The sequence below is a fragment of the Orcinus orca genome, chromosome 20 (assembly GCF_937001465.1).
Source record: "Orcinus orca chromosome 20, mOrcOrc1.1, whole genome shotgun sequence".
In the NCBI taxonomy this organism is placed as follows: domain Eukaryota; kingdom Metazoa; phylum Chordata; class Mammalia; order Artiodactyla; family Delphinidae; genus Orcinus; species Orcinus orca.
Window position 1 is genome coordinate 32,996,699 of NC_064578.1, and position 24,966 is coordinate 33,021,664.

General features: G+C 48.6%; 1 protein-coding gene across 1 annotated transcript; it reads left to right on the forward strand.

Moving 5' to 3' along the window:
- The first annotated feature begins 9,305 nt into the window (after positions 1-9,305).
- On the forward strand, positions 9,306-24,722 carry SALL1 (spalt like transcription factor 1). Its single transcript, XM_049703350.1, has 3 exons — positions 9,306-9,513; positions 18,570-22,006; positions 23,151-24,722. Exons 1-3 carry the CDS (start codon positions 9,438-9,440, stop codon positions 23,589-23,591), a joined length of 3,954 nt encoding a protein of 1,317 aa, XP_049559307.1. The 5' UTR covers positions 9,306-9,437; the 3' UTR covers positions 23,592-24,722.
- The last annotated feature ends 244 nt before the right edge of the window (positions 24,723-24,966 follow it).

Here is a 24,966-nt window from a genome sequence, read left to right on the forward strand (position 1 = left end):
ATATAACTGTGAAACCATCACTACAATCGAGAGAGCAAACATTTTAATTACCCCCCAAAGTTTCCCTATGCTCCTTAACAATCTCTCTTTCCCTCCCTCTCCATCCCCAGGCAACCATTAAAACACTAATTTACTTTCTGTCACTATAGATTGGTTTGCATTTTCTAGAATGTTATAGAAATGGAGTGATACTGTGTGTACTCTTTTGGTTCTGCCTTCTTTCGTGCAGAATAATACTTTTGAGAATCATCCACATCACTGCAAGTATCAGTAGTTCATTCCTTTTTTATGGCTAAGTAATATTCCATTGCATGGATATTCCACAATTTGTTTTATCCATTCAATTGGAAAAAAAAATTTTTTTTAATGATATTTAGTTTCCCTAACCCTCCTGAAAGCATAATAACAAGGAAGAGGAGAGGAAAAGGGAAGAAGAAAAAAGAGCAAACTTCTCCAAGCTCGTTGTCTCCTCATGCCTAAAATGCCTACATGGAGCATATAGTAGGTACTCAATAAATGTTGGTTGAATAAATGAAAGAATAAATGAATGGGAAGCTTTGCGGTCATTATAGATTGAATTGTTTTTTTTAAAGTTATAAAACCTTCCATTTTGAAAAATCTCAGAACTCCCTGATGTAGTAAAGATATTTCGGAGGTCACCCACCAACCCTGCGGGGTTACTCTTAGACCAACTCCAAGGTCAGGAGGAGAATGGACAGAGCAGCCAAGACATGGAAACCTATTTGATGCAATGATGAGAAACGCAGCCTGGACTGTCACCACTGCCCTGGCTGGCTCCAGTGCTCACACAAATCATCTGAAAGGCTAACTCATGTTTAAATCCCTCTGATTGTGACCACCAGGAACTATGAAGGACACTCACATAATTTACATACTGCCAAGCTCCTAAGAGCCTCTAAATAAAACCCCTGAGAGCCCCCGGGCACTATTTTTGAGGAGAGGACATCAAGTGACAGATTAAATCGAGTCTGCTCCCTCAGCGCTGGGGAAAAAAGAAACCTCACTCTCTGCTTGCTGACATCCGCGACTGTCTTAAACTGCATTTGCTGTCAGATGCTTCCCAAGGAAGCCGTTATTACACCGAAAACGGGTACACATATGCTATTGTCTCTCCCGTTTTACACAACAGCTCCACCGCTAACAGGTATTTTGGCCCAGACTCTTTCATTCTTTTTCCAGATTCTAACCATAAAATGTGTTTTAATCTCAAAGCACAGGGGAAGGGGGGTGGTTCACAAGAGCACTTTGCATTCCACCAGTAAATGTTAAATTACATTTGGTCACAGCATGGTGCTAATACTAATACTAAGTTGGTCCATGCAGCAGCCACCAGAGGTTTTGTATCCAGAATAGACCAATTACTGGGGAGAGCAGGACAGACTGATAGGAGGATTTTTCCATCCCAGCCATTAGATCTGGCTACAGCACGGTCTATTGTAATGACTGTGATTAATTTTTATAATCTGACAAAAATGGATAGCAAAACAGCCAGAAATGGGAGGTCTAAGTAAACACTGTAAGTGATGTAGACCTTTCAAGGAACCCAAAGAAAAACAGCGCCCGTTTTATTGTTTTGTTTTCCGCACAACTCAGAGGAGTTCACACCATCAAAAAGACAAATATGTGAGCCAAATAAAACAACCAGGTGCACGCAGCCTGGCACCTAAGCAACAGGCCACTTACATGTCCACTGGTGCTTACGAACCTTCTAGAAGCATGAAGATGATCTGCCCCTGGCCCAAAGGACCCACATGCAAAACAGGGCTTGGGTACACGCACACCTGCTCTAGTTTCAATCTTCTTTATTAGTTGGGACTTCCTATTAGAACGTTAGAAATACCCTAAGATTAGGCACTGTTTTACCCTTGCTCCTATACTGTTCCCCTCAGCCCAACACTGAGCCAGGCAATAATAACAGGCTCCCAGGAAATAATCTGTTTGATTAATTGTCTATAAGCAAGGAAAGGAATGATAGTGTTTGTTTCACAGCTGTTATTCCCCATGCCTCACATGTTACTCTGTAGAGTGAATGAATAAATAGATAAGTGAATGGATGGATGGATGGATGAATAGAGAATGATATTTTAGCCATATTGTATCATTTGATTCCCACAACAAGCCTGTGAGGTAATAACAATAGTAGTTAACACTTATGTTGTGCTAATTATATACCAGCCACTATTCTAAATTCTTCATACATATTAACTCTTTTAACCCTCAAGAGCTCTATGAAATAAGGACTATTATTATCTCCATTTAACAGATGAGAAACTGTTAGAGGCATATGGAGGTCACATTGCTAGGAGGAGGCAAGGCTGAGTCCTTGCTGGATGCTCTTAAGCTCTGTGCTTCCTCTGCATTAGCTGCACTTGATAGAGCAGGAAACAGAGGCTAGTGAAATTAATTTGAACAAAGCTACCCATCACACGGGTGCATACCCAGGACTGTGTTCCCAGGACACTGTCATATGACAGAGCCAGGATGGGAACCCCAGTAGCCTGACTCCAACGCCCAAGCAGGACATGTGAATAAAGCTGGTCCGTGGCAAGTATCTGAGATCAGGAGAGGAGAGATTGTCAAGGGGGGCTGAGCTAAGGGGCCGGTTTTCTCAGCAACTGTTCTCCCAAACTGGAGGTACTAGGGGGTCCAGGAGGGAAAGAGAAAATCAAAACAAAGCCGGAAAATGTTTCCACCCCAATTCCCCTGAAATCTTTTTGTTTGGGTCGGAGAAGGAGAGATCTGCTGGCATCTTCCCGTTTGGGGGCCCTGGGAAAAGGCTGCAGCAAGTTTCTAGCCAAGTTCTAAGCAAAAGTTATGTCCATTACAACCTGCGCGAGATTCTGAGGAAGGCTTCCAGGGATTGGGTTTTACTATAAAGTATGTCAAAGAGTCTGGGGGTGGGGGAACCCAGGATGAAAGAACGGAGGCCGGGACAGAATGAGAATTATAAATGGGAAGAGGAAGAAAAAGTTGGAGCTAGTTTCTGACATGACTGTGTATGTGTTGATGGTTTCAGGATTGTAACTTAAGAGATAATTGCCTCTGTTTTGAGAAGGCACCAGGAAGCAGGGAGACACAGGTTTGGAATTGGGACATTTTAGTCTCTTAAATGTAAAACTCCATGTTAAACTGGATATTAAGTTGGAAAGAATTAACTGTGGCTAGAGAGATGAGGATGAACATTGGGAGAAAGAAATATCAGTTCAACAATTTAGAAAATTTCCTTGAGCTGGAAAATGTGAAAGGAGAAGAGAGGGGTGGGTTACCCCCCCCATCCCTTTTTAATTCATCACACATAAAGGATGCAGGTTTGAACTGCACCGGATGGATGAATTGAACTTTGCTGTGGGGATGGGGTGAAGCTACAACTCTGACTCACTGCAGCCCCAAGAAGAAATACCTCTCTCCCTCAGAGAAAGCCCTTTCTTCAGTAGAGAGAAATATTCCCTAAGAAAGTCATAGCTCAGCTGAGACTTGTGGGGTTTGTAAATTACCCATAATGTGAGTGACAGTCCAGCCTCACTCACAGGCTGCCAGGCAGACAAGGGCCAGGACCCCAGGATGGTTCTGAAACTCCATGTGGCCATTTGATTAATCAAACAGAAACCAAACGCTGCTTTCTTCTCTGAACACTGACCAAAGAGAAGCCATCCCAGAGCAAGGTCTCACTGTATGCAGCTTTTTATAAAACCAAGATGCACCTCTCTTTGGCAATTGTCGATCTGTTCTTTTAAAAAGGGACCTTTTGCTCGAGAAAGAGGCAGAATATATATATATATATAATATATTATATATATAATATATGTATATTATATATAATATATATTATATATAATATACATATATTATATATATGTATATAATATATATTATATACATATATTATGTATATAATATATATATATGGTTGAAGTCTGTTGCGAGAGATTTGCTAAATTAGTTCATCTAGGCGTCCCACAGGGAGGTCGTTGGAGCGGATCTCTTTTATGAATGAAAATGAGCTTCCTGGCAGACCCCCAGTCACACCCCGCAATGCACACAGAGTCCAGGGCTCCAGAGATCTCACACCTATTCCCAACATATAAGAACTGATTACTATTCACTGGATCCAAAAGTCCTACTTCTTGAGCTCAAAGATGGGAATAAATCTGTGAGCCCTGCTGGGCTTTCTGGACATCCTCCTAATAGGTTCCAGGAATTAGCTACACTCTATTGCATGGTGATGATTTTTTTTTTTTTTTCACGCTCAGAAAACCGCAAAGGGATTTTAACCAAAAGGAAGCAAAGGTTTTCTTTTTATAAATTTGATTAGTCTTTTTCACTTTCTCTACCTCGATACATTTCCTTTGGGAGGCATTTTATACCCAGAGACCCCTTAGCGAGGTACTGTTGCATGCAGGGCGCAGTGAATTTAAGCGCAAGACGCTCATTGTAGACGGAAAGTAAAAAATCACAGGCACTTGGCGGTCGCCAGCGAAGTCAATTTCTAAATGCCGGCGTGCAGATGGCCCTGCAAGAGAAGAAATACGAAGTTTGCCAGTAGTGTGGGACCCTTGGCTGGGATGCGCGCGGCTGGTTACCCAGCCCGCCCTCCGCTCGCCACGGCTGAATTTCCCGCCGGGGCCGGCGCCTGGGCGCCTGGTCCCCGCGCTGCACCCGGCGCCGGTCTGGAGATAGCCCTTGGCTGCGGGCGGCGGGTTTCCCCAGAAAGTGCGCCTTTTCGCCGCCGCCGGGACTTGGCTGCTGGAGAGCCAGCGCGCCAAGAGCTCGCGGCAGAGTCTCCGCCGGGGCCGGGGGTACCCACCTGAGCCTGCTCCCCCAGGCCTCGGGTTCGAAGCCTCTCCAGTGGCCGAGGAGAGATTAGGATTTGAGCGACAGCAGTTCGGTTAAGGAAGGAGTTTCTGAAACTCTCGGGGAAGCGAAGGACCGGGGCTTGGAAAATAAGCGAGCCTACGGTGTGCTTTCCAAACTTGGTCTTTGCTTTTTATCATTTTTCCTGCCCCCTCCTCCCACCACTCTGGCCCCAACCCTGGGAAAGAGCTTAAGGGCTAGGGTACTAGCCAAGTCAATCCTTCCTCCTCCCCCCGCCCCAACTTTCAGACAAGAAAAATATAAATAAATCCCAAGAGTGCTTAATGCGGGTGCATTCAGCCGCCCGCATCCCAACACGCGCCACCGCCGCCACCACTGCCACCACCCACTCCGTCCCTCCCACCTCCGGGTAGGGGAGGGACTGGGAACCTGATCTCCGGGCTCCTGCCCCTAATATTTCCCCATCAATAATGTTGATACCATCGGTGTGCCTCCACCCCCGCCCCCGGGACGCCGCGGCCGCCTTTTCGCTGCTTTCTGCTTGGCACCAGAAAACGAAACCTCCTCTCCTGCCCTCCTAACTTCGGCCGCGGGGCTAGCGGGGCCTGAGGCCGGGGGGCTGAGGAAGCAGGGGCGCGGGGCAGGGCGAGTGGGGCCGACCTTCAGTTCACGGGTAGTAGAGTGTCCAGCCCGCGCCGGCGGAAAGAGAAGGAGCGTGCCGGGCCCAGGCCAGGCCTTATTCCAGGCTCCATCCCAAACCCGGGGTCAGACTGGGCCAGAATAAGGTTCTTTTGCGGGTGGAAGAACCAGGCCTCAGAAAAAGGGAGGCTCAACACCCTCTCCTCGTCCCAGGATCAGGGGATGAAGGGGAGAGGCCGGGAAACCCCTTCGCTGGGAATTCGGCTGTGGCCCGAAGCCTTGGGGCCCAGCTCTTCGGCCCAGTCAAACCCACCAAGGACTCCGTAGGTGTTGGGAGAACTGAGGGAACGTGTTGGTAGAAACACAGGCATCAAGCCCCCCACATGTGAGTTTGCACAGCTCGCCAATCGCCGCCCCCGGGTGCGGTTCCTGCCGGCCCACGAGGTCACGACCCTGGCGCAGCCGCTGCCTCACTTCGGGCCACCCCCATTCTTTGACGTGGAGCAACCCCTAAGTGCCAAGCCCGTCAGTCCGAGTTCCCCAGCAGCTGCCCCACCTAAGGCGGGGACCCGCGACCCCCAGTAGAGCGCACAGGTCTCCTGAGTGAGCAGGGCGTGGGGACGGGCTCCAGCTCTGGCAACCTCACTCGCACTCCCAGCCTTCTTTCGACCCGCTCAAAAGTGCAAATCGACCCGCACTCTCTCTCCGTTTCTATTAATTTAATTATTTCTCTGCCTCGCAGTACACGAAGCCTCACCCGTGCGCCTTGGCAGTTCGGCGCCGGTGGCTGCGAACCACGGAACTTGGGCCTGAGACAATGGCCCGTAATCGATGTATTGCCGTCAACAATAAAGACCAATTCTCCTCTCCCGGCCATTCCAACCATTCCCCTCCTCCCATCCCTCCTCCTCCACCTTCCCTCTCCTCTCTCCGGGCCACAGAGGGAAAGAAAACAAACAAGAAATTAGCGGGGGACGCTGCGCACGGAGCGAGACCCCTGCCTCTACGCCTTCGAAGGCGCAAAAGAACGAAAAAAGTTATTAAAGTTTGGATCTCCCCAATTAATTCGTCTCTGTTCGCCCATTTTTAATTAAACATCGCGAAGCTGCTTTTGCGTGTGCATTTCGTTTGGTTGGTTGTTTTGGTGGTTTTTTTTGGGGGGGGAGGGAAAGCTTCCCCCCGCCCTTAATCTTAATCACACACAGAGCAAGTAACGAACACGTGTGAAGCTACTCCCCGAGAGCTTCCCGCGGAGCACGCGGCGCGAACCGGGAAGAGGGGTTTGCGGGATCGCCAGCTCCGCTTGGTTCCTGGCAGCACGCGGTGCTCCGTAGGCCCGGACTTTAAAGAAGCCAAGATTGTTAGAGACGGATGCGGGGCGGCTCCAAACGCGGGCATAAGCGGAGAAACGAGTGTGCAAGTGCATACGGCCGCGTTCGTGTACCTGGGAGAGCGCGGGTTGGGGTGTCTGCGAGGATCACAGTTTGCGGAGTGTGTGTGTGTGTGTGTGTGTGTGTGTGTGTGTGTGTGTGTGGAGGGTTTACACGTGTTCCTGCACACCTTCCCGGGTGTCTAGGGGAAGCGAGCGGCTCGCACCCCAGGAGCAGGCAGATCCATCTTTGCCGAGGGATCTCTTTAAATATTCAGTGAGAAATAATGGCATTTGAAGCACCACCTATGGAAACATTATTATCTTCATTCTTCAACATCAGCCCCACTGATAGCTTCGTTTGTCTTTTTATCAAAATCTACTGTAACCAACAGGACCTGGGGAGAAAGAGCGAGGAGCAGAGGGTGTGCGTGTGTGTGCGCGTGTGTTAGGAGCCGAGCGAGGGCAGAAGAGAGGAAAAATTAGCGGGAGAAAAGGTGAAGAAAGGGCGAACAAGGAGAAAGAAAGGAGAAGTTATACCAAGAAAAAGTCTCCAGGAGGAAAACAGAAACATTCACCCGCACACAAAAGATTTAGGTTTTTTAAAAAGAGGGGGGGGCGCAAAGAAGCTAGAGAGAGTCATGGGGGAGCGCAGTAGGGTCCGGAGTACCCGAAACTCTACCCGAAGATTGGTGCCCACTTCGCGCGAACCGACTGTGTTCCTCTCCAGACTCCAGGGCGCTCCCGAATTGGGGCGTCCTTATGAGCCCTCTCCTTTCCCGATCGCGAGATAGGGCAGGGATTGTGTATCTGCACCCCCCTCCTCCCCATTACTCAACCGAAGTTTAGTTTGTCCCTCGGGCGCAGGACTTCGGGAACCTTGGAGCGAGGAGACCCTGAGGCGCGAGGGGGAAGAGCTAGGCTGAGACGAGGACTGAACCTCAGGTTCGCGGGCGCCCGAGCCCAGCGGAGGGAGTGCGGGCCCCGGGATCCCCATTCCGGGCTCTGGGGCTCGGGTGGGGAGGCTGCATCGCAGCCTGGGGAGATGGAGCTGGTGCGAAAAGTTTGGGCGCCGCTGTCGGCAAGTGCCTGAGAGGTGGAGGCGAGCTTCTGCCGCGCCAGGCAGCTGCGGACAAGGACCCCCCCTCTCACTCCCGGCTCAGCTCGGTCACCTCGCCAGGAGCCTGGGGTACGGCCCCCTCCCCCAGGTCGGGGAGCCCAGGGGTCCCGGGGACTGGCCTTGCCCGGAGCCCAGCGGGGCAGGCCCGCGCCTCCCGAGGCCAGGGGAGGGTTGCAGCGTGCTGGGTAAGCGGCGGCCCCTCCCCTCCCCCCAGCTGGAGCTGAACTCGGATCCCAGGCCGGTCCCCGCTCGCCGCCCGCCCCGGGATCTGCGGCGCCACGGCCGCCGCCGCCTCCCCGCGGAGTGACGCACCCTGCAGCCAACCCGGGCTGCCGAGGGGGAGGTCCGGGAGGGGTCCTGGGCGGAGCCGGGCCGCCCCCTTATCCCACGGGCTCGGGGCCGCTTCTCCCGAAAACTTCAGCCCTAATTGTCCTGGGAATGTCCGAGGTAGAGAAAGGGAGCGAGGGAGCAAGCGAGAGGCTGGAGGATCGGGGCCCTTTGAGGAGGATCGGGGTGGCGGGAGAGCTGCCCCTCCCCCCCAAAGCCCCAAACCCGTCATGTTCCCAAACCTTTCCTTGGTCCTCTTCTCCGCGCCCCGCGAGCCCGGGATCCAGGGGATGGAGAACTCGGGGCGAAGGAGCGCCGAGCCAGGCGGCGAGCGGGAGGGAGGCCTGGCCGCGGGCGGGAGGCGGACCGGCGTGGGGCTGGCTCTTCCCCACTCGCTTATTTTTTTTTTAATGGGTGTGGGGGTGGGCTGCTTTCTGGTAGCTGTTAAAGAAACGAAGAAACACTCAAGAAACGGGACTTCCTACCCCCAAATCCCGCCACGGGACTCCCTCCCCCCGCGGGCCGGCGCGCCTAGCGCCGGAGTTGGGAAGTTCGCCGCGCGCCTGCAGCCCGGGTCCCCAGGCCCCGCCGTCCGGCCCCACCCCCCACCCGGGGAGGCTTAATTCCGGGGAGGGCATGCTAATTTGGGTCGGCCCAGCCCCGGACGGGGGGGCCGAGGGAGGGAGGGGGGCTCAGGCCGGGGCGCCTGGTGCGCAGAGGCGAGGAGGCAGGCCCCCAGCGGCCCGGCCGCGGAGTCCCTGGCGGTCGCGAAGAGGGTTAACCCAGTGTCGGGCGGCGCGGCGCGCAGAGCCAGCCCCGCGGCCGGCTTATTGGGCCAGCGCGCGGAGAGACAGGGGTCTGCAGCAAATCACGAACTAATTGATTAAGGCGAGCGGGTTTGAATAGCGCTGGCCCGGTGCCAATCGCCTTTCAAAGAGCCCCTCTATGATTAATCGCAATGCATTATTGATAATCATAATTATAGCAGGACACATGCGCGCTGCGCCCGGGGCCGGGGAGCCGGGGAGGGGGCGGGCGGGCCGGCGGGCGGGGGGAGCCGCCGCCGCCGCCGCCGCTCGATTTCCGTAATTTTGAGAAGATTTTTTTTTAGTAATTTTTTATTCTGCCCCAGCTGATGTTTGAGCCAGCATGTCGCGGAGGAAGCAAGCGAAGCCTCAACATTTCCAATCCGACCCCGAAGTGGCCTCGCTCCCCCGGCGAGATGGTGAGTGCTCCGGACCGCGCCGCGGACACACACACGCGCACACACGCACTCGCACTCACACTCACGCGCACTCGCACCCACGCACACGCGGCTGACCCCTGCGCCCACCGCCCGGCCGCGGCACCGCCGCCGCGTTCCGAATCGCCTTTTCGACTCCGCGATTTTTTTTTTTCTTTTTAATTTTCAATTTGCCTTTGCTGGGCTTCCCCCCTTGCAACGGGGAAAGCAAACACTTCTCCCGGCAGGATCTTTCCGGAGTTGTTGGGTCCTCCTGTGGGGAGGAGAGAGGGCACGCCGGCCTTGCTTCTCCGTCCCGGCTTTTCCGGGGAGCGGAGCCCGGAACCCGCCAAGCTGCGGCAGGGGCCCGGGTGCCCGGCGGGGCGCGGGTGCGGGCAGAGGCCATCGGGCCCTGCCTGCGCTGGGCTCCACGCGCTTCCCGGCCCGCGCCCGGGGCCCCGGCCTGGCCTCCGCCGCCCTGGCCCTGCTGCCTGAGGGAAGGAAGTTTACTTTGTGCTCTGGGCTCAACTCGGAACGTGGGGGGAGCTCCCTGCGCCGCGCTCCCCCTCCCCCCAACGCTCCCACTCCTCCCGGGCCCGCACCGCGGAATGGGGTGCCTTTGGGAGTTCGGAGCTGCAAGAAGATGGGGACCTGTGTTGGGGCGCCCGTGCCTGACACACTGGGGTGGAGGCCGGAGTGGAGAGTGCTCTTTGCAGCTCCCCAGACTGAGTGCCGGCAGGCGGGGGAAAGTGTCGGTGTCCGGCTACCCAAGTTTATCCCAGCATCTCTTCTCCCAACACATGCATCCCCCGCGCCCCCCAAGAAATCTTTAAACTCGGTTGGCTCCCGCTGAGGATCGTGGTACCTTGTACTTCCAGGAGTCGTAAGGGTCGTTTTTTCAGACCTGGGGTGCTATCTAGCCACGAGAGAATCCCCCTAAAACAGAGGCACTGGCTTCTTACGATGGAGACGACAGCTGAGGGGTCCCGAAAGGAACGAACAAGTCCAGAACAAAGTTTGTGTTAGGGAGCTAAGGCCGAGAGTGGGAGAGATCCGGGCAGGGAGTCGGGGGTACAGAGGGAGGACACCTCGAATCCTTCCTTATTCCTAAAGGTGTTTCACTTTAGGGGGCCTCCGAGCTCCCAGGCCCAGGGCCAGAGGCGATGGAGCGGCGCTCGGGCTCGGTTCCCCGGGCACAATGCTCGCCCCTCGGCTGCGGAAGGACGAGGGGCAACCCCCAAGCGGTCTCCGCGACTCGGGATGCTCCAGTCCCGGGTGTCATTTTGGGGTGTGGAGGAGGGAACTGGACCCCGATAGGGCTCCGAAGCGTGCCCTTTGGTCGGCACCTCTGTCCCCTAAACTCTGCGGCCGCCCGGGCCCCAGGGTCCCGGGGTCCTTCCTGAGAGGCCTGCTTCTCAGCAGAGCTGGGGCGCAGGGACCCGCGCAGAACCCAGGCAGAGGAGCGAAGGGACTCCCACCCTCTAAACCCCGACTGTCCTGAAAGGGGACTCCTGGCGTGGGGGGTCCCTTAAGAAATTGGGGAGAACAGAGACCGATTAAGGAACTTGTTTACAATATTTGCTCCCTCCACCCCAGTACTTTCTGGAGCTTCAAGCCTTACCCAGAGCCTCTGCGATTTCTCAGTCCGCTGAGAAGAACCCCTGATCCCCGCTTTCCACCCCAGGCGAGACCGGGTAGTCGAGGTACAGTGAGGTGAAATTACCCAAGGCCGCTGCCTCGGTATTTTTCTGGGTTTTCTCAGCTGGTCTCTTCTGCATCTCACTCCCACACCCATCTTTCCTAAAGTTTCTGGTGAGACCGTCCTCACAGTAATACTGTTAAAGTTAACAGTTTGTAGAGGACCAAACCTCATGGGAGGAGAGGCAAGAGTTTTTTAAGTCTTTTTTTTTTTTAATAAATGTGTACTGATTTTCTGTATTTTCAAAAAAGAAAAAATAAAGGCTCGGGCTTCCCAGAGAATTGATGCTTGCTAGATCTTTGCCTTTTTCCTGTCGCTTTCTGAATCCAGAGTTTTTAATAGTTAAGGCTTCTCATAAAGCGATAGCATAAATGGAGTTCACTACCTCTTACCATTATTATTTATTAGGACTTTTTTTTTTGTAGTTTATTTGAGCTTTGAGGTAAGTTAGTTAAGTCACTGAATCAAGTTTCCTTTCTTTCTTTTTTCTCTTTCTTTTCCTTTTTTCCTTCCTTCCTTCCTTTCTTTTTTCTTTCTTTTTTATCCCCCAAAGCTGGTTCATTGTCCTAAGAGGCAGTAAACTGTTAGGGGCACCGTAGGAAACACTCCCCTCCCAGCCCCCTTTCTCACCTCTCCCTACCCCCCTCCTTTTCTCCAGTTGTAATGGTTTTAGATTATGACTGTTTTTACATGGTTGAACAATAAGTTTAGGAGAAGCTGCCTAGAGGGTAGATTTTGTAATAGGGTTACAGGATTTAGTATGTTGTAATAATATTAGTACACAACTAATCCTCCTCCATGTCTGATTTACAGGAGGGCCTTACACACTCCAGTTCTTTTTATTTGGGAATAGTTGTGAGATACAGAGAACTGAGAGATCATGACTTGTCTCCAAGTTACCTTTAAAAAGTCACCACCTTTCATGCAGTATATTCAGCAACCCATTCTTCTATCCACCCAGAAAATACACTTCAAAGAGTTGTCTGTCGGGTTCTGTTTTTTGGTTTGCGGGTTTGTTTGTTTGTTTGTCTTAATATACACAAAATTGTTAAATTTTTAGAAGATAAACCTTTCCTTAAACAATGTGGTTACTTTTTTTTCTGTCTTGAGATGGGCTTACAATATGGCAAATGAAATGTTGAACACACCAAATGAAATCTAGTCGGCGGTACCCTTAGCAGATGCTGGCATCTGCAATTTCGTGAGCTCAGCCCAGAGTGGGACCTAGAAAAGTTTGTAGACCCCAGTTACCAGAGCCCTGAAGGAGCGACTCCCAAGGCTGGGAGCAGCCAGGCTTGCTGTGCTGCATGTCACGCCTGTGTGTGTTTAAGTGTGTGCGCGCATACAAAGAAAATCCCAGCCAGGCTCAGCAGCCCGGAGGATAACTTCATCGGAACAAGTTCAAGAAAACAAGATTATTTGGTCAGTCTTATGATGTTCATATTTTAATTCTACTTTTGGTGCACCTATAAAACCCTAAAATAAACTGGGGGATTTTTTCTGTTTCCTATGAAACCAAGATTTTAGCACCTTACTTGTCTCTTAAATGATATTCAACAAGTCTCGAATTACTTGTAGAAAGATGACTGCCATTGGGAAAATTATTTACCGAGATAAATAATTCTGAGGAACGGGCACATTAGAATCTAATGATTTTATATGTGGGTTCTTTACTAGAGATTTGGATTTCAGGGTGTGTGTGTGTGTGTGTGTGTGTGTGTGTGTGTGTTGGGTTTTTCTTCTTTGGGTAGTGTTTTTAAGATTCCTGGAACTACATGGATGGCCCACTGAGACTCCATTCATCTATTAAGAAAGGATTTCGGTGCCCAGCTTTTTCAAGGAAAAGATCATATTGGAAGAAAGATAAAAGCATCATGAACTGGAGATAACACCCTGCCTCTCATATAAAGTATCATAAAAATTCCTCTTATTTATATTAATAATGAAATTCTATTATTTACCAAAGTAATTTACTCATTGTGAGCATCTTAATGGCAACACATTGATTTCTGGGCCCAAAGGTTAGAGAGAACTGTAATTAATTGCTTTTTTTGAAAAACGGACACCTGCACGATAAAGCAGTTGGAAAGTACTCATGTTTAATCAGGCCTATTTTAAGTTTGTGGCATAATGGAAGATTCTGGTTGAGAAAATGCAAACTGTTTGGGGGGGGGATTTGCTGCAGGCTGTACACACTTCCAAAAATGTGACAAACACACAAACAAGCGAAGGGTGGATGGACACGAGAAAGCATGTGTTAAAGTGGATTTGTGATACCGAATGTTTTGTGATTTATTTTACATCCAGGTTCACCTATGGTTTATAGGCACGAGTGCCAATTTATAGGTTATTCATTGGGGACTTTATTTCATTTCTTTCTACTTTCGCAGGTAGCAAGGTGTCTTGACCCACAGTCCTTTAGAAAGCAGAAACCCAAATTTTTAATGCAGAGATCTTACCGAAAAGCTGGGGGAGACTTAGACCAGCAGTTCAGTTTTTTTTGAAATTGGGAAAAGCCAAGCTCAGTGGAGTAACCAGAACTAATTCCTTCTGTAGACTTAATTCGGTTATTCTAAGGTACCGCCTGATACAGCTAGCCCAGTCTTCCCAAATATTCTTAGATTACCAAAACGGCAGTCATTGAGCAGTTGAACGAAGGAGATGGTAAATTATCCCAAGAACCAGCACCCCTCCCCCTCCAAAAGAAAAAAAGTCGGTGTGCCAGGCTTTAGAAAACCTAGATGTGTCGAGCTGTTTTAACCTTTGCTAGCCTCCTCCCATGCAGAGGTGACAAGGTCCAGATCATAATATGTCCTTCAGAATCTTCCCAGTGACCCCCAAATTGAGTCTCGCTAGTCACTTAGCAGGAAGTTCGAAGTTTATTTTAGTTTCACCTTATCAGCTTGGCTTCTTTTCCTAACCTTATTCCCCTGTCACCCTCAGATGCCAGACCCCCAAAGGGGAAGATTGACAGGTAGTTCCCATAGCTCAGTTTTACCCTCAAACAACAGGGATTTAGTTTCTTGTGCCTTTGCCAATGTTTATGTAGTCAAAGTTTAGATCTCGCCTTAAGCAGTCTCTTTTACGCGTCACTGGAAGAGGAAAGCCACAAAGAAGTTTTTGAACAAACCCTTGCAACTGGAACCCCATCTAGTGTTCAGTTTGATTCATCCAAGGGGAAGACATTTTCCCCTTTCATTTATTGTGTACATTAGGTGGGCTGGTATCACGATTTTCAAAGGACTGTCTTGTCCGTGTTGTTATTTTTTCAGAGATTTTCCCTTGTATTCTTCCCCTCAAGAATACGCTAATCCCAGTCAGAACAGTGAGGGGACTTGAAGGGGGCCAGTAAAATGTGTCATGTGGTTGCATATCCCATAGAGGAAACTTAAGACATTACAGAAAATATGCAGAGCATATGTGGCGGTGTTGAAAATTGCTTTGGAATCTTAAGCTGGTTATTCGGATGCAGGTTTTTCCCAGGTCTGTGAAAGAAAAAGAAAACGAGAAAAGACCAATCAATCAAAAATGTTTGTGATAGCCTTTCGAAATTGGTCTACAAAAAGGAACAGCCAGTTAAAATGATAGGTTCCAAAATCACAATCTTGTGAGGCTCTATTAAAAATCTTAATGTGAGCTGAAGGTAATGGGAAGTCAAGTGAAGGGTCTTTCCGGGGAGCTCCAAAAAGGAAAACTCAACATGGTACAGTAGGGCTGTTGTGTTGTTTTGTTTTGTTTTGTTTTCCTGGCTGGCTAAACCTTTCAGTGTGGGGCATAGTTGTATTTTTGTTTTCTCAGCAGACGGATACACTGGAACAGTTCAATTTTCTGTCTCCTATTCTGCAATGTTTAGTTCAGATGATGAAAACTGACACATTTGAAATGGGCGTCAAGAACCTAAACGGTACAATGAGAACTAAAACATCTGGGATTTTCATATACATTGGCTGGAGCTATAAGATCACCTCCTCTCCTGACCCAGAGCGGGGGAAAAGAAACCCAGAAAATTCCAAATATCTTTTTGTGTGTACATACTTAGAAAACCACTACTTCTTAAATTTTTCTATATGACCACGATTACAAAATTAATTTGTATGCAAAATCCATAGGAGAGGAACTGGAATATTGTTTTCACCATAGTACAGGGAACAAGGCGACTGTATTTACTATAAGGGGGTCACCAGTTGCAATCCTGTGTAACAGATTATTGAGAGAGATGCAAGATAGCAAATGGTCAGAAAAATGAATTAGAACATGTTTGTGTGTGTGTGTGTGTGTGTGTGTGTGTATCTTATCACAACTTAAAATATTTCCTTTGGTAGTTAAAGATTCAAGCTAGTCCTCATGTTTCATCTTTTTTTTTTTTATAAAGCTGTTTCGTTGGAATTCTGTTCAGAAGGCAGATAGATTTAAAGTTAAGTACGATGATAGTGTAGCGACACCTGCTTTTGAAATAAATCAAAATAGATATCAGGATTTTTTTTTTTTGGTGTTCATAAACATCAGGAAATTAAATTAGTTGACTCTACAGTGAGATCAAATGTCAGCTTATTAAAATGTGAAAATCTAAGGTAAAATATAGGCAGCTTTTTCTAAACACAGTCTCTTAGAAGAAGGCAGGCACTTATTTTTAAATGTCTATATTTTCCATCCAGTTAGCACAACCCTAAATGTAAAAATGTTCAGGTCAAAAAACTTGAAAATTCTCAAGTGAGTCTTGAAACAGCACAAATGCAGAATTGGAGCACAGGAAAGTAATAATCAGCTAAATCCTGTAAAGTAACCTTTTTTATTTTCTCTCTATATTATGAGAATATCAGATGTTTGCAAGTTATAAAGAATTAAAAATGCCCTTTAATCGTGAGCACAGATGTGCTAAATATTTGAAACAACTGCATTGTAATGTGTACAATTGACGAAGTCAGTTTTCTGATTTCCCTTGCTAGTTATTTAGTTCTGAATCTGTCATTATTTGTCTAAGCCCAGCTGACCAAGCAAAACTGTGTTTTAAAGTGGCTTTATGTTTTGATAAATGTGAGCTGGTTGAAAAGTATTTTCCACTGAATGCAGAGCTTAATAGAACATGCTGACATAATAGTTTTAATGCATTTTGTTGAAAATGTGTGAACAAACAGAATAGCTTTTGTTCCTTCATAATTGGCTGTAAAAGTAGATGGAAACATAACCATTACATATGGAAATGTGCAAAGAGAAAGAAATAACATTTCGGTTGAATATATTAGGAATTGCATTTCCTAGTTTAAAATAAGCATCTGAAATGGATGCATCATTTAAAATTGGTTGTCAAAATAAGAAACTTTAAACAGAATTTTTGTCACATTATTTTCATCCCAAGTTAAGCAACATAACTTTAGCGTATTTTGTTTACATTATTTTAAAGCAGGGAGAGAGACAGAAAGGGCTTAAAACAGCACCTTGAATGTGCAGAGGAATCCTGTGCCAATTAGGATGATTAAACATTAAATTAAAACTGAATCATTATTGGTATTTTCTGCTCCAACCAAGATTTGTTTTGTATTGTTAATGCATTTTGCACTATACCCTTGCGGAGATTAAAAGATGGGTATTAGGAAAGCTAGCTTGTTAAGTATAACTTAGCTACTCAAATAACCCTCCCAGTGACTAAAGTGCGCATACATTTGGCATACTTTACCAGGGCTTCTAATCAACTGTGGTATCACTCAAGGCAAACAGAGTTAAGGAATTTTCAGAAGTTAGTATTTGGGTATTAATTATATTTTCTGGAATGCAAAACTACTCAAGCTTTTCTTTTCTTTTTCCTTTTTTTTTTTTTTTTTGATGTTTACTACAAAGAGGCAAATGGCAGGCTCTTTTGAGTCAACTCTAAGTTTACTGAAAAAGCAGCATTTTGATTTTGCGTTTATTCATATTTGCAATTAGTTTTTTTTTTTTTTCCCCCTGCAAGTTTTCTGGGAGATTCAATTTGGAAGTCATGGAAACTAACTATTATCTGATTCAGTTCTGCAGAAAAGCACACAGGGAGGTAATCCTTGAATTAAACAGTTTTTTTTTTTTTTTTTCACAGCCTTCGGAGATGACCACACACCATTTGTACAACAGAAGTTGGTGTTCCCCATGCTGGGCAAACAATGGGACGCCATCCTGTCTTTGAATAGGATGTTAGCTTGGAGTTGGAGATTTTTATGTTTAAAATGGATCTTAGTGAGAAGAAATCTGAGCAACCAGTGGAAACAAACATGAAATAAAGGGATTTTATAATGAAAGGTTCAGGACAATCTGTTAAACAATTGATAACAGTTAAGAGCAAACTGTTTTTAAAGGCATTCAGACAAGGAGAATTGCAAAGCATTTCCAAACTGGAAACCAAGAATTATTCTTCACTTCCCCTTAGCTGCACATCTTTCTTTAAGTTGATGTTTAATCAGAAATGTAAATCCTGTGCCAGTCTTTATACATAGAGCACTTTTGCTGAAATATTTAGAGGCATAATGTTGCCATTTGGAACATAGTGGCATATATTCCTTGATTAGCGGGATGGTAGCCACAGTTGCGTTCTTTAATTTTAAAAATAAACATGCCACAGGGTGATATATAGGTGCCAGGCAGGCCTTGTAACGGGTTATGATCATTGTGTTTCTCTCGTGTGTGTGTGTGTGTGTGTGTGTGTGTGTGTGTGTTGGCGGGGGGGGTGGGGGCGCACGTTGCTTTCTCTTGTGTTCCACTGAGTCTTGAGCGGTCTGGAGGATTTCTTACTGATGTGGCTAAAGTGTGCTTGTCACGGATCAGACGTAGCTCAGGATCTAGGTAGGGGCTGGAGGTGATTTTCAAGTTGTCCGTCTTCAGCTTGGTGATATGCATTTTTTTCCCCCTTGTCAACCACTGATTGGAACCTGAATGACTACAAATTAGTTTAGTGACAGAACAAACTGTCACAGGTATCTTTGAATCAGTTGAAAATGAATAAGGTTGACAGAAACTCAAGAGCCTAATAAGTCCTCAGGATGGTGGCTGGACCGTCTCTGGATGAGTAGACAATAACGTGTATAAAATATTGGAAATCGATATTTTGCTATGGAATTTCATTATGCACCAATGCCTGCAGTTCGCAGTATTTTATATCTTGATGGATGACCTGAAGGTCCTGGCTCTCGGAGATACCAGCTTGATAGGAAGTCCTCCAACAGCCTAAAATTTTAATCATGATTGTTCTTAGGGAATATTGATTGTTTTTCAGGGGCCACCGTTTTGAGTTTCGCAGGGAGAAAAGAGTTGATCAACCCCTTTCTCTTTTTTTGAAGTCATGGATGTCTGGGTGTCCTGGCTCACTCGCTAACCCTGCTCCTTTTGACATTTGCAGGAGACACAGAGAAGGGTCAACCCAACCGCACCACTAAGAGCAAGGATGCCCACGTCTGCGGCCGGTGCTGCGCCGAGTTCTTTGAATTGTCAGATCTTCTGCTCCACAAGAAGAACTGTACTAAAAACCAACTAGTTTTAATTGTAAATGAAAGTCCAGCGTCCCCGCCTGAAACCTTCTCCCCCAGCCCCACTCCGGATCATCCCGAGGAACAGATGAACGACACGGCTAACAAGACAGAGCAAGGAGACTGCAGTGACCTGGCGGAACCCCACGGACCGGACAGGGAAGAGTCCATGGAGGTGGAGGCCCCAGCGGCCAGCAAAGGCGCCAGCGGCCCCCTGAGCAGCGGTGGCGACAGCAGTGCCCCCCCAAGCTGCAGCAGCGGCAGCTCCTGCCCAGGTACCTCAGCGATCACAACCTCTCTACCTCAACTCGGGGACCTGACAACACTGGGCAACTTCTCTGTGATCAACAGCAACGTCATCATCGAGAACCTCCAGAGCACCAAGGTGGCGGTGGCCCAGTTCTCCCAGGAAGCGAGGTGCAGTGGGGCCTCCGGAGGCAAGCTGGCCGTCCCGGCCCTGATGGACCAGCTCTTAGCTCTGCAGCAGCAGCAGATCCACCAGCTGCAACTGATCGAACAGATTCGTCACCAAATATTGCTGTTGGCTTCTCAGAACACAGACTTGCCAACATCTTCTAGTCCTTCTCCAGGTACTGTACGAACATCTGCCAACCCCTTGTCCACACTCAGCTCCCATTTATCTCAGCAGCTGGCGGCAGCAGCTGGGTTAGCACAGAGCCTCGCTAGCCAATCTGCCAGCATCAGCGGTGTGAAACAGCTCCCCCCCATCCAGCTACCTCAGAGCAGTTCTGGCAACACCATCGGTCCACCCCACAGCGGCTCTTCCCCCAGCGTTCACATATTGGCGGCGGCAGTTCCCACCCCCTCCTCGGAAAAAGTGGCTTCGAGCGCGGGTGCCTCCCATGCCCATGCCGGCAACCCCGCAGTCTCGGCATCTTCCTCACCAGCTTTTGCAATAAGCAGTCTATTGAGTCCTGCATCTAATCCACTTCTACCTCAGCCGGCCCCTGCTAACTCGGTTTTCCCCAGCCCTTTGCCCAACATCGGAACGACGGCAGAGGATTTAAACTCCTTGTCTGCCTTGGCCCAGCAAAGAAAAAGCAAGCCACCAAATGTCACTGCCTTCGAAGCAAAAAGCGCTTCGGACGAGGCCTTCTTCAAACACAAGTGCAGGTTCTGTGCGAAGGTCTTCGGAAGCGACAGTGCCTTGCAGATCCACCTCCGTTCCCACACCGGAGAGAGGCCGTTCAAGTGCAACATCTGCGGGAACAGGTTCTCCACCAAGGGGAACCTCAAAGTCCACTTCCAGCGCCACAAAGAGAAATACCCTCACATCCAGATGAACCCCTATCCCGTGCCTGAGCATTTGGACAACATCCCGACCAGTACCGGCATCCCCTACGGCATGTCCATTCCTCCAGAAAAGCCGGTCACCAGCTGGCTAGACACCAAACCGGTCCTGCCCACTCTGACCACTTCAGTCGGCCTGCCGTTGCCCCCGACCCTCCCAAGCCTCACCCCCTTCATCAAGACCGAAGAGCCAGCCCCCATCCCCATCAGCCATTCTGCCGCCAGCCCCCCGGGCTCCGTCAAAAGTGACTCCGGGGCTCCCGAGCCGGCCTCGAGAAACCCGGGTGGGCTCCCAGAGGAAGCAGAAGGTTCCACTGGGCCCCCCTCCAGTGGCAAAAGCGAAGAGAGCGGCGTGGTCCCCAGCTCAGCCCCAACCGTGAGCACTGGCGTGCTGAGCTCCCTAGCGTCCGACGTTGGCCCAGGCAGTGCCTCGACTTTCACCAACCCTCTGTTGCCGCTCATGTCCGAGCAGTTCAAGTCGAAGTTTCCTTTTGGGGGACTCTTGGACTCAGCCCAGGCCTCAGAGACATCCAAGCTTCAGCAGCTGGTCGAAAACATTGACAAGAAGGCCACTGACCCCAATGAGTGTGTCATCTGCCACCGGGTCCTCAGTTGTCAGAGCGCCTTGAAGATGCACTACCGCACCCACACCGGGGAGAGGCCCTTTAAGTGTAAGATCTGTGGCCGGGCCTTCACCACGAAAGGGAACCTGAAAACCCATTACAGCGTCCATCGTGCTATGCCCCCGCTCAGAGTCCAGCATTCCTGCCCCATCTGCCAGAAGAAGTTCACGAACGCCGTTGTCCTACAGCAGCACATCCGAATGCACATGGGGGGCCAGATTCCCAACACCCCGGTCCCTGACAGCTACCCCGAGTCCATGGAGTCTGACACGGGCTCCTTTGATGAGAAAAATTTTGATGACCTAGACAACTTCTCCGATGAAAACATGGAAGACTGTCCTGAGGGCAGCATCCCGGACACGCCCAAGTCCGCGGATGCGTCCCAAGACAGCCTGTCTTCCTCGCCTTTGCCTCTAGAGATGTCGAGCATTGCTGCTTTGGAAAATCAGATGAAGATGATCAATGCGGGCCTGGCAGAGCAGCTGCAGGCCAGCCTGAAGTCAGTGGAGAACGGGTCGGTCGAGGGGGACATCCTGACCAACGATTCGTCCTCGGTGGGTGGTGACATGGAGAGCCAGAGTGCTGGCAGCCCGGCCATCTCAGAGTCTACCTCCTCCATGCAGGCTCTGTCCCCATCCAACAGCACCCAGGAGTTCCACAAGTCACCCAGCGCCGAGGAGAAGCCACAGAGAGCAGGGGCAAGCGACTTTGCCAATGGCTTGTCTCCCACCCCAGTGAACGGTGGGGCTTTGGATTTGACATCTAGTCACACAGAGAAAATCATCAAAGAAGATTCTCTGGGGATCCTCTTCCCTTTCAGAGACCGGGGTAAATTTAAAAACACTGCTTGCGACATTTGTGGCAAAACCTTTGCTTGTCAGAGTGCCTTGGACATTCACTACAGAAGTCATACCAAAGAGAGACCATTTATTTGCACAGTCTGCAATCGTGGCTTTTCCACCAAGGGTAATTTGAAGCAACACATGTTGACACATCAGATGCGAGATCTACCATCACAGCTCTTTGAGCCCAGTTCCAACCTTGGCCCCAATCAGAACTCGGCGGTGATTCCCGCCAACTCGTTGGCGTCTCTCATCAAGACAGAGGTCAACGGCTTCGTGCATGTGACGACTCAGGACAGTAAGGACACCCCCACCAGTCACGTCCCTTCTGGGCCTCTGTCATCGTCCGCCACGTCCCCAGTTCTGCTCCCAGCTCTGCCCAGGAGGACCCCCAAACAGCACTACTGCAACACGTGTGGCAAGACCTTCTCCTCGTCGAGCGCCCTGCAGATTCACGAGAGAACTCACACTGGAGAGAAACCCTTTGCTTGCACTATTTGTGGAAGGGCTTTTACAACAAAAGGCAATCTTAAGGTACCTCCCTCCACCTGTACCTCACCCAGACCCACCCTAGCCACCCTCTCTCTCTCCTGGCCGTTGACTCTTTGTAAGGTACGTTCCCAGAGTCTTCAGTCCAGATAGTCAGGGAGAGAGTTCTCGAAAGGGAACCTGTTGCACGTGACCGATCTGGAGAAATGTGGGTGCCCGTGCAGGTCGGGGTCACGGCAGGGACTAGGGCAGGCCGCAGCTTTGCTGAATGTCACGGTGCATTGAATAATTTGGTACCTAAGCGAAGCGGCGGCCCAGTCCTGTTGACTCGCTAAGTGCACCAAATGAATTGCTTTACCTACCAAGTCAGACAGCCCAGCGTTGCCATGGGGTATTGATTGAAGACCTCCGTGCGGCCTGTGTGCTGCCCGTATCACTTAATAATTACAGTTCTCCTCAGCGTTGGCATCTATCTTTTCATAACTCTGCAGTCCAGTGTGGTTTGTCTTTCTAAAAACAGTAACGTCACCACTCTGCTAATGGGTATTATGATAATTGATCATACAACATTTCCTACTGATATGTGTTGGAAAGAAAGCAAATATGCTTAAGTTCTAGAGCAACAGTTGAACACTCTTACTGTGTACATTTTTCTGTTGACAGAGTATTTCTCTAGAGATTGCGGCCAGTAAAGTGAAATGAATAATTACGTTCTGGCTTTTTCTCTCCACGCACAGGCCCTCCAATGGGCAATCAGTGAGGGGCACTCTCTTCCCATCTGAAAAGGACATTTATAGGGTAAAAGGTGTCAGATGCAATACTTACCATGGCAATGAGAGTGGACGTAACAATTCTCCCCCTGAAAGGAGCTATCTGTGACTGACTGGCTTGCTTGAGGCCATTATAAGCTAAATACAGGTAATAAAAAAGGAGTAAGTAAGGCATCCTTGCCCGGGCAGAGGAAAGGCGGCCCAGGGCTACAGAGAGCAGACACCTTATTACCAGCGGACTGGAGTGGACAGCTCTTGTTACCCTTCCCACTGTCGGGCAGGTAATGAGAATAGACATTGCGGCCACTTGCCCTGTCGAGTGTTGGGATATGAGTTGAGACAGATTCAACTATTCAGCTTCTCCCCTTCTTCTCTCTCCCGTTTTTTTCTCCCTCCTCTCCTCTCTTCCCGCATCCCAGGTACACATGGGCACTCACATGTGGAACAGCGCCCCTGCCCGCCGGGGTCGCCGGCTCTCCGTGGACGGCCCCATGACATTCCTAGGAGGCAATCCCGTCAAGTTCCCAGAAATGTTCCAGAAGGATTTGGCGGCCAGGTCAGGAAGTGGGGATCCTTCCAGTTTCTGGAATCAGTATGCAGCAGCGCTCTCCAATGGGCTGGCGATGAAGGCCAACGAGATCTCGGTCATTCAGAACGGCGGCATCCCTCCAATTCCTGGAAGCCTGGGCAGCGGGAGCAGCTCACCTATTAGTGGGCTGACGGGAAACCTGGAGAAGCTCCAGAACTCAGAGCCCAGTGCGCCCCTGGCTGGCCTGGAGAAGATGGCAAGCAGCGAGAATGGAACCAACTTCCGTTTCACCCGCTTCGTGGAAGACAGCAAAGAGATCGTCACAAGTTAAACCCACTCTGGCTGGAGAAAGAGCATCCCCGTTCAGAATGAGACCCATGGTTGCCTCCTACTCCTTGCCCCGTGCCCCCCACCTTCTGGTCCCCCCAGATCTCTGAACTATAACATTCTGAAGACATTCTTTTGTACCTTGTTCAACTTCTAGAGTTCTAAGAAAGCTTATTTATTAGTGATATAATCTGGCTTTGCAAACAGGATGCAAGCGTTAACTTTGGTCTTCTGTATTTTTGGACTAAATACTAATTGACTAGAGTCCTGTAAACTTGCTGTAACATTTATGGCAATTGCAAGTTGCCCTGCTAGGCGGTCTTAATCTGGCATTAACTTATTTTCTATATCCAGTTTAATATGAATCTGGTGTTGATGAAATGCCTCAGTGATGCATTAGATCTCTAATAAAATCTGTATATAAATGTACACTTTGATCCTGCTGGAAAATTTTATCAGCAAACACATTGTCTAATCTTTCGAAACAAATTTAAGGAAAGGACTGAAAGTACAGACTGAACTGTGTGGTTCTTTGAAAGGTTTGGGTTTTTTTGATTTTTGTTCTAAAATTCAATCTGCTTTTTTTTTTTTTTTTTTTTTGTAGATTTAACCCTTTCCGTTTTGAACTGCTATTTGTATCGTGCTTTTTACTTGAGTCGTCCTCAATGTTAATAAGTTTCTGTACAGTGATAAGCACGCAGAATTCTCTAGAGAAAATACAAGTGTTGTTTTGGTAGTTGAAACTAAGACGTAACATTTTGCCTTGTAGGTATATTCACAATAGAAAATGTGTGCTGGAATTTCACAATGCTGCTAAGTATAGCATCTTGAACAACCTTCAGTGGAGAAAATGTAGATGCTCTTGTATATACAATAACAAATATCACTTTCATTAAAATGTACATATGTTCCTTACAAGAGCAAATGCTTCTTCTTGATCAAGAGAGCAGGTATAGTGTTTGTTTATTTTGTATTAGGTTATGGAAGAAAAAACTTGGACTGTTACATGCACTTTCTTGGAAAGTTGAAAGGAAAGGGGGGGGTCCAATTTCTTTAACATTTAATACTTACTAACAACAGAGATACTGTAATTTTACTCAAGTAATCAAATACATTTTTTTTTGCAACAGATAAAACAAAATACTGTGTCTGTGTTTTTAGAGTGCATTTCTATTTAGCTAGGGCCCCGAAATGTATTTTAACATTTCCCCAGGCATCAGTAAATTGAGTGTGTATCTCTCTCTAAATAAGGAATTGTAAAAGGCATAACAGAAACAGGTTTGCATGGGCATGTGTTTTCTTTTTCTTTTTTCCTTTCTTTTTTTAATTTGGAGGATCTAGATACTCTCCCAATATCAATTGCTTGTTGGCCACTCCTC

Excerpts from the sequence above, each read along its gene's own strand:
- SALL1 (XM_049703350.1), top strand. The coding sequence starts at position 9,438 with ATGTCGCGGAGGAAGCAAGCGAAGCCTCAACATTTCCAATCCGACCCC. Across the intron at positions 9,514-18,569 it reads CTCGCTCCCCCGGCGAGATG|GAGACACAGAGAAGGGTCAA; the intron begins GTGAGTGCTCCG and ends TGACATTTGCAG. Across the intron at positions 22,007-23,150 it reads CAACAAAAGGCAATCTTAAG|GTACACATGGGCACTCACAT; the intron begins GTACCTCCCTCC and ends CCCGCATCCCAG.